Genomic DNA, 15,294 nt, shown 5'->3' with positions numbered 1-15,294 from the left:
AGAGGAGCGGGCACGGACCTGTTATCCACCTGCATCAGAGGAGCAGGCATGGACCCATCATCCGCCTGCATCACAGGAGCGGGCACGGACCTGTCATCCGCCTGCGTCAGAGGAGCGGGCACGGACCTGTCAGCCGCCTGCATCAGACGAGTGGACATGGACCTGTCATCCACCTGCATCAGAGGAGCAGACATGGATCTGTCATCCGCCTGCATCAGAGGAGCGGACACGGACCTGTCATCCTCCTGCATCACAGGAGCGGGCACGGACCTGTCAGTCACCTGCATCAGACGCGTGGACATGGACCTGTCATCTGCCTGCATCACAGGAGCGGACACGGGCCTGTCATCTGCCTGCATCAGAGGAGCGGAAATGGACCTGTCATCCGCCTGCATCAGAGGAGCGGACACGGACCTGTCATCCGCCTGCATCAGAGGAGCGGACACGGGCCTGTCAGCCGCCTGCATCAGACGAGTGGACATGGACCTGTCATCCGCCTGCATCAGAGGAGCAGACACAGACCTGTCATCCGCCTGCATCACAGGAGCGGGCACGGACCTGTCATCCGCCTGCGTCAAAGGAGCGGGCACGGACCTGTCAGCCGCCTGCATCAGACGAGTGGACACGGACCTGTCATCCGCCTGCATCACAGGACCGGGCACGGACCTGTCAGCCGCCTGCATCAGACGCGTGGACATGGACCTGTCATCCGCCTGCATCAGAGGAGCGGACACGGGCCTGTCATCCGCCTGCATCAGAGGAGCGGACACGGACCTGTCATCCGCCTGCATCAGAGGAGCGGACACGGGCCTGTCATCCGCCTGCATCAGAGGAGCGGGCACGGACCTGTCATTCGCCTGCTCAGCGGGGATCAGTAAGAAATCCACCGCTGAGCAGGCAGATCCTCTGGCGGACCCCACCAGTGTGAAAGGGGCCCTAGGAATTCCCTCACTTGGGAAAGTTTGGCTTTGAGACTGGAAGTGAAGGGAAATATCAGTAAGCAGCAACAACAGCACATTTTTTTGCTCACATAGGGAGAGATTTACTAAAACTGGAACACTTAGAATCTGGTGCAGCTGTGCATAGTAGCCAATCAGCTTATTTAATTAAGTTTTGACAATAAAACCTCGAAGCTGATTGGTTTCTATGCCGAGCTGCACCAGATTTTGCACGCTCCAGTTTTAGTAAATATCCCCCATAATCTCTCTATTTTTCCAAGTGCGTTCCTTGTGGAGACATATACATACATCATACCTGGTTGACCCAGGGTACTGCCTACCCCTCTAATATTTCTGTTGAAGAATCTCACCTGCTGCCTGTTGTATTCTGACAGCCAACACAATCATATTCAGGCACTTACACACGTTGCATTTATTATACATTTATTTTTTCTTATGAATATATAACTGCATTAAAATGTGTTTTTACATCTGCTTGGAGTTCAGCTTTCATTTGGCTCAAAAAAGAAGAGGGCTAGGGATTTCTTTTATATTACATTAGGATCAGCGCTGCTACATAAACATTGTCTTTCCACTGAGCACATTACCTTCGTTCAGGTAATGAAAACACTACGCCAATACACAAATATGAGCTTTAGAAATATGATGCACCAATGTTTTTTTCATAGCCTGCCGCTGCAGAACAATGGAAGTAACTTGATGAGCAGTAGAAGAATATGTAGTGTTTGCATTTATTTTTTATACATTAAAAAAATATCTTAAACTGTATATATAAACTAGGAAAATAAAATGTTTGTTTTACCTAAATCAACCAAGTAGGTTCTTCTCTTCATTTTACAACTTGCATTTGGAAAATGACACCAAAAACCTGACTGTTTACTCTTCAGAACATGAGCCCCACATTGTGAATAAAATACACATACATACAACCAAATCTTGTGCGATGTACTGCAAATTTAAAAATGTGGATAGGCTATGTTCATTCTAATTTTTACATATGATTAATGTACAGTATATTTAAAGCCAGCATTGTATTTTGGATAGAGTAGGGCCATCTGTATCTCATTATGGAGATTTTCCTTCACTTCCTGTTCCGTAGACTCAGCAGGAAGTGAGAAGATATCTTTTCAATGTGATGGGAATTCCCTCTTAGGTAGCTGTCATGGCAATACGTGTACACATTAGAAGATTTCCCCTCTGTTTCTGTTCAGGTGGCAACTCCTAAGTTTTGGATTTACCCTCTTTTTGTCCCAATTACACAGGTAATCAGGGCACTTAGAATCACCCTAGCAGGGGTACAGACAGCAATAAAAACCTGACAGTGGTTTTAACCCCTCACCCCAGTGTTAATTTCGCCCATGAAAATATTTTCGTTGACGAAATTAACTCCATTTTAGTTGTCTAAAATTTTGACTTTGACTAAAACTAATACAATTCAGATGACTAAAATACAACAAAAACTAAAATGGCATTGTAGTCAGAAGACTATGAATAAAACTAAATTGAAATTTGATGCCAAAATTAACACTGGTTATATATCACAATGGCTAAATATGTGGCTGTGTTGCATGTTCAAACCTTAACATCATTAATAATAATAAGTTATTAGGTTTTTACTCCAGGAGTATATAATGAGTTTGGAAATTCTAGAGAAATGCTTAAATCATTTAACTAAACCCATTTGATTTTAGTAAACTAAAATGTAGGAGATTTTAGTTGACTAAAATGCACTGGAGATTTTAGTGGACTAAAATATGACTAAAACTAAATTTAAATCTGAATCATTAAAATCAAAATTAACACTGCTTACTACTCAATCCAAATCTAAAAAAATGCTTTTCCTTTAGTTTTATTTTAACAATAAGTAAGTAAGCTTTAAAACAATCCTCCACCAACCTCGTTCAGATTCTATGGAGTAATTAATTCTTAAAGCTTACAACCAAAAACACTATCACTATCACTTCAGCAGTTCAGCTTGCCCCCCTCCTTCTTCCTCAGCAGTGTGCAAGCTTTCTAGTGTCCAATGTAAACACAGAGCAGGTTCACAGGAAAAGAGGACCTCAGTGCTTCTCTTGTGAAATTTGAGAATGAGTTGCTCCACAGACCATGCAGCTACAAAGGTTAGTGATTGCGTGTTTAAGTTTGTTTACTGTTTTCCTGGATTATGTAAATATCCAAATGTCCATAGCCTGGATAAAGTTCTACTCCAAATAGTATAGCACAAAAATTGCAATGTCTTCCAATTAAAAAAGGTACCAAAATACATGTAGAATCCTTTAAATTATTAGTGACTGTCAACTTTTTTTCCTTCAAAACCATATGTTCTAACATGATAATGAAACATATTAGATGACTGCAGATTTGACACTGGGTATACACAACATATAAAAAAAAATAAAACTAAAAGTATCCTCGTTATTAAAGCAAAGTGGGAGTGTGTATATCCATTTTTAGACTAAAAGAAGCAAAACCTAAAATATTTTGAATATGAAATAATACTTATATGTTCACTTATGTGTAAATGTACTTAATCTGATAGTATTAACAATATTCAGATTTATATTAGCTCAGTTTGAGAAGTACAAGCAATTCCTTTTGTACTTTGTTGACCTACATTAAAAAAAACAAAAACACTGTTTTATATGGCTTCTGTAGCATGGGGCTGTTCCCTGAGGGTATGCAGAAGCAGAAACATATATATTGCTCTGCATACAATAGCAATGAATATATGATCTAATAAGATGGGTTGTCTTCATGTGGAATGTTGATGAAATCCATTCTGAATCCAGCCATACATAAACTATAAAAAGTATCCAGAACCACAGCAGTCCATGGAATGGAGATTGATAAGGATGGCAAAGGTGCCTTTAATTATTATGATGGCGATGTTTAAAATTTGGTGGACCACAAGTTTCCAAAGCAGGCTGATCCAGATGAACCCCAGAGGCAGTATTCCATCCCACACAGTCTGGGCAAAGATCTCCTGATATGTGGAATAAGAAGATGTTTTTCTGGTGTTACTGCCTCTTTCGCAGGTGGATGTACATGATTCCACTCACTAAACTGAGAGGAAAGGCCACCCAGGCCAGCACAAAGCAGTGGCCAAAATGTCCTCCTTCAGGCTTGTCTTGATGAAACTCCTTCACGTGGCTTGCATAGATCACTGCTCCAGAGAACACAGCAAGACCTGCACAAAGGGTTGGATCGGTTACTTATATTTTGATCATATAACAAAACACAAACAAGTTGGAAAACAAGTCTGACCCCTAAAACCAGGAGCCATCTGCGAGCCCTCCTTATGCTGAATCTGTATAAAAAAATCCCCCTTCCCTGCTGTTTACTTACCTTAATTCCTCTGTGGCCTCTTCCTTTGTTTACTGCCTATCGGACAAAAATTACTGAGTCCCTATTGACACTAATGGGGTCATGCGCAGAGACTGGCAATCTTGCTGAAGAGATTTTTGTCCACCAGGCTGGAAACCCTAAAAGAGTTCAAAGCTCTGGAACCAAGTAATTAGCTAGGGTTATGGTTAGCAATTTTAGCTTGGGGCGGTATATTTAGCAAATACAGTTGTAAAGGTACAAGCAGGGGCGGACTGATAACTCATGGGGCCCCCGGGCAATAGGAGATTATGGGCCCCCCAGGCAATAGGAGATTATGGGGCCACACAGTATACACACACACAGTATCCAATCACACAGTATACACATACATGTACACACAGTATACACAGACAGATGTAAAAAAACACAGATTTATACATACTGTCCCTGGTTTTACTGAGGCTGGCAACCCTGATGGGGCCCCCTAGTGGCCCAGGGCCCTCGAACAGTGCCCGAGTGGCTCAATGTTCAGTCCACCCCTGGGTGCAAGCTACCTTTAATTGCCTTATGTAGTGCACGAAAATAATCATAATTATAAGTATAAACTACAAGGGGAGTATAATAAGCATGATAACAATGTCACTTAAATGTCTTACTTGCAAGTATCTGGAAGACACCTGTGGCATAAAAGAGTCCACCTTTATCCATGGTATAGAGCTGACACATGAATAACATGAAGGAGAAGCTGGAGAAAAGGACCGAGAGGACCATCAGAGCTTGAACAGCATGAAACCATTCTGAAGAAGACAAGACAAATGTTAAAGATGCAGTTTACTTAGTGCACGCAGTTCAACTCTGGATATCATGTTTAATGTTCTGTTCAGTAGGAGGTTGACTATGAAGGTAATCTAACTTAAGGTGAACCGAAGATTGCCTAGGACATTTCTAAAAATACTAACCACCTTGTGGTAACTGCCATTACCTCCACCAGCCTTTGTATGCATGTGTCCCTGTGGAATCCTTGAATCCTTGGCCCAGACTGCATAAAAGGCCTCAAATTCTGACCACGCTGACTGCAAAATCATTAAACTTTAGTGGGCAGAAGACTCTGGCGTTCGATTGTTAAATGAATATATATATATATATATATATATATATATATATATATATATATATATATATATATAAAAATAATATGGGTATAGAAAAGAATCACCCCCTTAAAAATAATTATATGTTGTTGCTTTTTTGCTTTTCAGCCTGAAATGAAGACAGACACAACTTTTGTTTTATCCAGCTATATTTATTCAGTTCAACTTATAACATCAAAGTGAAAGATATAACCCCAACATGTCAGAAAAAATAAAAAACAAATTCAAAAACGGAATCATTGAGTTGGAAAAAAGGATCACCCCACTCCTAAAATGACTTGCAAACTCAATCAGGTGTAGCTAATCACCTTCTTATTGGCACACAAATCCATTTGACTTTCAACTGGGATCAGCTGTGGTCATTTTGATTAACTTATGCCGCGTACACACGACCGGACTTTCCGGCAGAAAAGGTCCGACGGAATCATTTCATTGGATATTCCAATCGTGTGTGGGCTTCATCTGACTTTTTCTTTCGAAAATTCTGACGGACCTAGAAATAGAACATGTTTTAAATCTTTCCGATGGAATCAATTCCTACCAGGAAAACCATTCGTCTGTATGCTATTCCGACGGACCGAAAACGACGCAAGGGCAGCAATTGGCTACTGGCTATTTAACTTCCTTTTTCTAGTCCCGTCGTATGTGTTGTACGTCACCGCGTTTTAAACGATCGGACTTTGGTGAGATCGTGTGTATGTAACTCCGTCAGAAAAATCGTTACAGTTTATTCTGACGGGAAAAAACGGTCGTGTGTACGCGGCATGAGCAAAAAAAAACTTTCTTGGAGCATTTCAGTTCCTGGTACTGCAATTAAAGCAAACAATCAACTATGTGTGGCAAGGCACTGTCAAAAGATCTCAGAGATTAAGTTGTGGACAGGCACCAAGTCAGGAGATGAATACAATTTTTTTAAAGGCTTTATCAATGCCTAGAAGCACAGTGAAGTCTATTACTAAGAAGTGGAAGGTATTTGATACAACACAGACCCTCCCTGGATCAGGATGTTGCTCCAAACTGGATGAAAGAGCCAGGAGGAAACTGGTCAGAGAGGCTACCAAGAGGCCTACAGCAACTCTGAAGCAGTTTCAGGAATTTATGACAAAGTGTGGCCATTGTGTGCATGTGACAACAATATCACAACTTCTCAACAAATGTGGCTTGTACAGGAGGGTTGCAAGAAAAAAGCCACTCCACAAGAAAGGCCACTTGCAGTCAAGACTGAGCTTTGCCAAAACGCACTTTGAAGATTCTGAGGCAACATGGAAAAGGTGTTTTGGTCAGATGACAATAAAATGTAATTATTTGGCCTCAACACCAAACGATATGTCTGGTGGAAAGCCAATACAGCTCACCATCCAAATAGCACCATTTCTACAGTAAAGCAAGGGGGTGTTTTCTGCAGCAGGGACTGAAGCACTTGTCAGGGTAGAAGGAAAAATGGGTGGGGCAAAATACTAATTCTTGAGGAAAATCTGCTGCCCTCTGCCAGAAAGTTGTCAATGGGAAGAAGGTTTACCTTCTAAAATGTCAATGACCCAAAGCACACAGCAAAAATGACCAGACAGTAGTTGAAGCAGAAAAAGGTGAAGAGCCCAGACATAAACCCCATTGAAAATCTGTGAAATGACTTGAAGACTGCAGTCTACACACAGTCACCATCACATGTAACTGAACTTAAGCAATTCTGGAAAGGAGAGTGGGCATATAAAGAGGGGGGGGGGTCCTATTTCCAACTCAGTGATTATGTTTTTATTTATTTATTTATTTATTTATGAAAGTTGTGTAAGAAAAAAATGTTCACTGTTTTTTCCAAATTAAAAGCTAGAAAATAAAATATATGTGCCCAAATCTACAATCAAATCAAATCTCTTTCTGTCCCAAGAAAAAATTGCATGATGTGTTACTGAGCTATTGAGTGAAGGTATAAACTTAAGGGAGTATAGGTAGAAAAAGTCTCTAGTACTTACGTGGTTAACAGCCATAATGAAAAATGGCACTAGATCTAACCCTAAAAACTGTATATTGTGGATAAAGGTCATGTGTAGACAGGCAGTGAAATGCGTTCTGCAGTGGATCGTTTTTCAGGGAGAACAGCTGCTTACAGGCATTCAGTAAGTGCTACTGCCACCTCGTGATCTGATACCTGCTTTTTTTTTTTGTCCACCTTGCTCTTTTAAATCTTTTTTTTTAATACCGAACTGCAATTTTACATTGTGAAATCGTGCCACAACTGTGAGCCAAGAGTTGGGTTTGCATGTGCAGTGTGCCCCTATTGATCTCAAAGTGCAAGTTTGAACCCAAGTTAAGAATGCCATGGCTGCGAAGGCATTGTGGTCATGGCACTTACTGTATACCGTGCTGTCAGACTGTAATATTAGAATTTAGGTGGCTGACCAGCGGGCCTAAAAACCAAGGCTCAGCCCCTTGCCCAGCCGCCTATGAGAAAGAGCCCTAAGAGCTATAGACCATCGGAAAAAGAGAGCTATGGACTAAAAAATATGTTGTATTTTAGAAAAGCTGAAACAGAGTTTGCACATTCGAATAGATTGTCATCAAGATCACGTTAGGATTGCAGACAGATCTTAGGAAGCTGTGTTCTCTTTAAAGTTAATTGATCTTGATACCGAGACATTTTAAATGATTTAGTCATAAATTAAAGTGAAATGTTTTTCTGAAGAAAACATAAGTAATGAAAACAAAAGCTAGGTGAGGATGCCAAGAGGCCCTTGGCATAAAACAAATTCTGGGCACTGAATGTTTTATTTTTCTCCTCATTAATCATCTTTCAAGCATTCTCTAAACAGTACATCTGCTTTGTAGGCCCACATGGAATTCACTATCTGTGCAATTAAAATAAAGAAATGCAGTGGAAAATATTTTAAAGTACTTCCTAAACTGTCTTAAGCAGGGTAAGGCTAGAACCTTTGTCAGGTTTTTATTATTGTCAGGGCGCCCTACATTTCCTTTCACATCACAGAGATATATCTATAGAGAGAGTGTTTGTATGATATATATATATATATATATATATATATATATATATATATATATATACATATACATATAGTGGGGAAAATAATTATTTGATCCCCTGCAGATTTTGTTAGTTTGCCCACTTACAAAAAAAATAAAGGGTTTATAATTTTTATCATAGATGTATTTTAAATAATAGAGACAGAATATCAACCAAAAATCCAGAAGAAACACATGATATAAATGTTATAAATTGAGTCGCAGTTCAGTATTTGATCCCCTACCAACCAACTATATTTCTGTCTCCCACAGACTGTCTACAGTATGTGCTCTTGTGATACACAGATTAGTCCTGTCAATTTAGGAAGGTGCTCCTAACGACAAGCTTGGTGAGAAGGAGACAACTGTTGGAGCGATTATTTGTAAATGGAAGAAATACAAAAAAAAAATCAAACGCCCTCAGTCTGGACCTCCATGCAAGATTTTGCCTCATGGGGTAAGGATGATCATGAGAAAAGTGAGGGATCAGCCCAGAAGTACACAGGAGGAGCTTGTGAATGATCTCAAGGCAGTTGGGACCACAGTCACCAAACAAACCATCGGTAACACAAAACACCACCATGGATTGCAATCCTACAGCACCCAGTCTCCAGACCTTAATCCTGTAGAAAATTTATGGAGGGAGTTTTGAGTTGCCAAGCAGCAGCCAAGAAACCTTAAGGATTTAGAGAAGATCTGTAAAGAAGAGTGGACCAAAATCCCTCCTGAAATGTGTGCAAACCTGGTCACCAACTACAAAAAACGTCTTACCTTTGTGCTTGGCAACAAGGGTTTCTCCACCAAGTACTAAGTTATGTTTTGCTTGGGGATCATATACTTATTTTACGCACCAAAATGCAACTCAGTTTATAACATTTGTATCATATGATTTTTTTTCTGGATATTTGGTTGATATAAGTGGGCAAACTTACAAAATCTGGAGAAGATCAAATAAGTATTTCCCCCACTGTATACAGTATAATCATGCTGTATATAAATGATGTAAATAAGGCCACTGTTTCCAAAATAGCAACAAATACAATAGGTCCACTTTGCTACCAAGTAGGGCAAGTACTCAGGAATATTTTTTGTCATGCTGTGCACTCAGGGCCGCTGTTAGAAATCATAGGGCCCCATGCAGCCTTCCTGATGGGGACCCCCAACCCCACCCACCCCCCTGTGGTGCAGTGGAACAACAGCACTGACTTTATTAGTCTACACCTCGAAAATGAAAAAACTCTTCTTTGTTCCCACCTCTTGCGCCTCTCTGTTGACCTGATGGGGCCCAGGGAAATGTAATTTAAGCCCTAGTAAACAAGTAGGAGTGGGATGTGGTCTAGTAAAATCTTTTTATTAATTTAGGCAGAAATAACCAATAAAGCTCCCCTTGGTCCCCCTATTTAGCTGCTGGGGCCTGGGCCCAGTACAACATGACTGGTTGTACTGCCTTATCAGTGACCCTGTGTGCATTTGTTGACTGCCCACCATACAATGCCCAGGTCCCTTTTTTCAGCTTCTGTGGTGGACATCAGACTGTTATATGCTTAATAGTGTGACTTGTGAGGCAGTTGTTATTTGGGGCTTTGCATCTAAACATCTATATCCATCTGGTGGAATATCATTGTGAACTCCATTCTCTCTTGTTTTTTTTTTTCCATGGCTCTTTTATGGGATTTATTATCGGAATCCATTCTGGTAGTGAGCTCTGCATATCCTAGTAGACTTTTGAGAATATATTGGGGGTCTCCCTTTTTTCCACGTTTTCCTATGAGTTATACTATTAGAATTTACTCTGGCGGTTATCTTGGCGTCCTTTTTGTTAACACCTGTTGACCTGTGGTGACTTGTGGTTATTTGAGATGCTCCCTCTGCCTTGAAGAGGTGTGGGTTCACACAGATTATACTGTAGAAATGATGGTCTATACAGATTGTTTTTAAGGATTATTACTGATTATGTCATTTTGATCACATGTAGTCCTGAAAAACTTTTTGGCTATGCCCTTTAAAATCCTTTACATCAAATATAACCTTTGTCATATAATGCCTAGGATAGTATTAAACTGATTCAGCAAATGCGATTTTTGTTTTTTTTTTGTTGTCTGGACATACTCAGATATATTTGGCTTAGTCTGGAATTTTTATGTGCATGTTCCCATGAAAACAATGACCACAACAGTTATAAACAGTAAGTAAACCTAGCATGTGCTGAGATGTTGGCCCTTGCAGAATGTTTTAACTCTTCTGTGAGGATAGCCCTTTAAAATGCATACACCAGATTAGTAAAACCCTACTGTCTGTTTCGGTAACCTTACAAATTCAGGTGGTTCTTAACGGCGCCTCTTTTACAAACCTGTTTAATATGGCTGCATCATATTAAAAAATAATTTCCTCCAGTTCGTAGATAACGAAACTGGAGATAATTATGACCACCTCTAAGTTGCCACTGTATAGCAGATGGCATGTTTTGGTCATTAAGGATTCTGCCAGCTTCACAGCTGACAAGCTCCAAGCAACCAGTAACATTGACAGTGTGAAGCCTGTTGTGGAAGATGAGGTACTAATTTCTCACCAGGTCTGCTCTCTCCTTGTTATTGACAGCAGGCTGTGGGCGGATTTTATAGCCAATAGCGGGTTGTCTATTGGCTATTGATCCTCCCACTACCTGCTGTCAATTACAAGGATACAAAGAAGGGGGGGGGGGAATCAGGCGCTCCAAATGATGTATGTCTCTCACATGAATCAAACTGCTAAAGAGTCTATAAGTCCAAAAACAGTGGGTACTGGAAGAAAACTAAAAGAAGGCAGCCATCCTCAGAGTGTGTCCAGGACTTCTGTAAGACATGTAGAAACAGAGAGGGGAGGGGGGGGGGTGGACGCCAACTAAGTGTAGTATTAAATGTCATGATTTATTGCACAAAGGTTAAGAAAACTTACAAGAAGTAAGAGAATATCATGCCCATGAAATACCGGCTAGAAGATGTGTATCAGATCAAGTGCCTCTCTGTTCAGGGATAGCCGGGAGCTCCACGCTGACCAGCGTGGAGCGTGGATGTAGAAATGACATCACCAGGACAGTGTGGAAGTGGAAGCCATGGGCTGTCAGTCACAGAGGCTACACGTTCGAAGCTCACAGCTCCTTCTACTGGCCTACTGCTTACTAGAGAAGAGCATTTTAGGTACTCTGGCTACTATAATGGCCAGCAGACCAACATTATATAACAAATGTGTTCTAAACATTAATCATTTACATGGAAAAAACAGTGATGAATAATGAATGATTTTTATTCATCACAGTTTTATTTCCATGTAAATGATTATGTTTTGGAACACATTTGTGATATGTGCTGGGCAGCACAGTGGTGTAGTGGTTAGACACCATCTGCATGGAGTTTGTATGCTCTCCCTGTGCCTGCGTGGGTTTCCTCCGGGTACTCCAGTTTCCTCCCACACTCTAAAGACATGCTGGTTGGTTAATTGGATCCTGTCTAAAAAAATGGCCCTAGTACAGTATATGTATGAATGTGTGTTAGGGACCTTAGGCTGTAAGCTCCTTGAGGGTACGGACTGATGCGAATGTACAATGTACCGAATATACTCGAGTATAGGTCGTTCCGAATATAAGCCGAGGCCCCTAATTTACCACAAAAAACTGGGAAAAACGTATTGACCCGAGTATAAGCCGAGGGTGAGAAATGCAGGAGCTACTGTAAGTGGAAAATAGGGTCAACAATCAGTTTATTCTGATGGAAAAACCGGTCGTGTGTACATGGCATAAGCAAAAAAAAAAACTTTCTTGGAGCATTTCAGTTCCTGGTACTGCAATTAAAGAAAACAATGAACTATGTGTGGCGAGGCACTGTCAAAAGATCTCCGAGATTAAGTTGTGGACAGGCACCAAGTCAGGAGATGAATACAATTTTTTTTAAAGGCTTTATCAATGCCTAGAAGCACAGTAAAGTCTATTATTAAGAAGTGGAAGGTATTTGATACAACACAGACCCTCCTTGGATCAGGATGTTGCTCCAAACTGGATGAAAGAGCCAGGAGGAAACTGGTCAGAGAGGCTACCAAGAGGCCTACAGCCACTCTGAAGCAGTTGCCGGAATTTATGACAAAATGTGGCCATTGTGTGCATGTGACAACAATATCACAACTTCTCAACAAATGTGGCTTGTACAGGAGGGTTGCAAGAAAAAAGCCACTCCTCAAGAAAGGCCACTTGCAGTCAAGACTGAGCTTTGCTAAAACGCACTTTGAAGATTCTGAGGCCACATGAAAAAGGTGTTATGGTCAGATGACACTAAAATTGAATTATTTGGCCTCAACACCAAATGATATGTCTGGTGGAAAGCCAGTACAGCTCACCATCCAAATAGCACCATTTCTACAGTAAAGCAAGGAGGTGGTAGTATCCTGTTATGTGGGTGTTTTCTGCAGCAGGGACTGAAGCACTTGTCAGGATAGAAGGCGGCCATTCCACTGTTCAAAAGCCGTGCCTCCTCCTCATCTGTGATAGGCAGAACACTCCATTTCCCAGCAGTCAGCGATCAGCCTATCACGGACACTCTCTTATCCTCATACCACGAACGAGGATGAGAGAATGTCCGTGATAGGCTGTACACCGACTGCTGGGAAATAGAGTGTTCTGCCTATCACAGATGAGGAGGAGGCGTGGCTTTTGAACAGTGGAATGGCTGCCGAATGGTATTATCACGCGCTGGCCGCCGTCTGTCTGCATGACACGCTGATCATGTAGGCAGACGGCGGTGACTCGAGTATAAGTCAAGGGGGGCACTTTCAGCCTAAAAAAAAGGGGTGAAAATCTCGACTTATACTCGAGTATATACGGTATATGTAAAGCGCTGCATAAATTGACAGCGCTATATAAGTACCTATAATAATAATTGTGACAGACCTAGCTGGGACAGAGGCTGTTGGAGAGGACTGAATGCAAGCCTCTTGCCTTTTGATTATGGGCCCTGGATTTTCAATGGAACTGTACTAATCGGACTCAGTCGTGTATATATGTATATATTGTATGTTGTTTGATTCTGTTGGAGACTCCTTGCTGTGATCATTGGGATTTGTGTCCCTGAAGAGGGAGGGGGGGTTCTTCCAGCAGCCTCCTGCTGATAAGACTGATTCATACTGTTGGGACACATCCTGTGAGGAGATGCTGAACTCCAACTACCTGTGTTTATGTTAATTAGGTTAATTAGGTTATGTTTGTATTGTTAATTGTAATTAGCTCCTGCTATTATACTACTGTGTGAAGCTCGGTGTCCACAAGTCTGTCCTACAGGTCATGTCTCTGAGTCATCTGGTCTGGGTAAATTTAATAGTAAATTAGCTCATGTTAATTAGGTTAGCTTTGAGTCATCCTGGTGTATAAATGTGTGTGAGATCTCAAATAAAGAGTTAGTTCTGATGTACTCCAAGACTGGTGTTGTCTAGTTCTTGGGGGTTCCTATAGCCAGATCCATTGGACTCGTGTTCCAGAACTTAGGAAGCGGTATACTGACGGAAGCACTCAAGCGGAGTGTGGGACGTTCCGTGACAATAATAATATGCTGGTCTACTGGCCGTTGTAGTCCCATGGCTGCAGAGATCAAGCCTGAGTACTTGAACTTCTCTCCTCCAGTGAGCAGTAGGCCAGTAGAAGGAGCTGTGATTATTTGGAAAATAGTACTTATCCTTTTCTTTCTCTGGGGATCCAAGTGTGTGACTCCTTGTGCTCATGGACACATGAATCTAACTCTGGCTATAGGACACAGTTCTTCAAGTCCATCTTCATGAGCAGTAAATATACTACTAGCACCCATAGAAACATTTGCATATTATGAAGTGTCAGAATTATGAGCTTTTTCTGATATATTTCCTTAGACTAAAAATCCCCCCGAAGAAAACTACAACTGTATGGGTTGAAACGTGTTGGGGTATTTACATAGATGGATATTTGTAATGTAATGTCAAGAATCTGTTCCATTGTATGATATCAATCATTTTGTATTGGGTGATTCACAGGGACACACGTGTAAATTGTCACCATCCCTTGGTAATACATAGAATAAACCTCAAAAATGTGGAATTTTGTAGGCAATAAAAAAAATGAAATTTCACATATATATAAAATTAATATTGTAGAAAAATTACATTAAAAAATCTCATGGTGAAATTACAAAACATTGCATCAATGATATTATCAATATTGCACAATTGACTTTTAACCATGAAGTGGTAGTCCCCATCTGCTTGCTTTCTTCATCATTACGCCATAAATGAATCTTCTTCAGGGAATAATACCACTTCTGAAAAAACAGCTTAAATTAGTGAGCCATTGGTACATAATTATATGAAAAAATACATGTAAATCATCATCCACATGCACTTACAATGTAAAAATATATTTAGCAGAAGCACTCCTCCAGGAGTGTAAGTGCATGTGGATGATAATTTACATGTATTTTTTCATATAATTATGTACCAATGGCTCACTAATTTAAGCTGTTTTTTCAGAAGTGGTATTATTCCCTGAAGAAGATTCATTTATAACAGTATACTTTAAAACTCGTTGGATACCCCCCTCTGCTGTATTGCTCGGCACAATCAATGACGAAGGGAACAGCAAGCAGATGGGACTACCACTTCATGGTTAACAGTCAATTGTGCAATATTGATAATGTCATTGATGCAATGTTTTGTCATTTCAACATGAGATTTTTTATGTAATTTTTCTACAATAAATATTTATTTTATATATATATATATATATATATATATATATATATATATATATATATATATATATATATGAAATTTCATTTTTTTTAATTGCCTACAAAATC

At 40.5% G+C, this 15,294-nt stretch overlaps 1 protein-coding gene across 1 annotated transcript in view; it reads right to left on the bottom strand.

The window, feature by feature from the left end:
* Window positions 1–1,365: 1,365 nt before the first annotated feature.
* EMP3 (epithelial membrane protein 3 (MAM blood group)) overlaps window positions 1,366–15,294 on the bottom strand; it is a 74,487-nt gene continuing 60,558 nt past the window's right edge. Inside the window, exons 4-5 of the mRNA XM_073602751.1 lie at window positions 4,940–5,080; window positions 1,366–4,146 (exon numbers count right to left, since the gene is read on the bottom strand). Coding sequence (XP_073458852.1) covers window positions 3,977–4,146; window positions 4,940–5,080 — 311 coding nt within the window. The 3' untranslated portion in view covers window positions 1,366–3,976. The remainder of the gene's footprint in view (window positions 4,147–4,939; window positions 5,081–15,294) is intronic.

Source organism: Aquarana catesbeiana, linkage group LG10 (assembly GCF_042186555.1).
Source record: "Aquarana catesbeiana isolate 2022-GZ linkage group LG10, ASM4218655v1, whole genome shotgun sequence".
NCBI classification, from domain to species: Eukaryota; Metazoa; Chordata; class Amphibia; order Anura; family Ranidae; genus Aquarana; species Aquarana catesbeiana.
The sequence above is the reverse complement of the archived record's forward strand: the minus strand, read 5'-3'. Positions and strand labels throughout refer to the sequence as shown.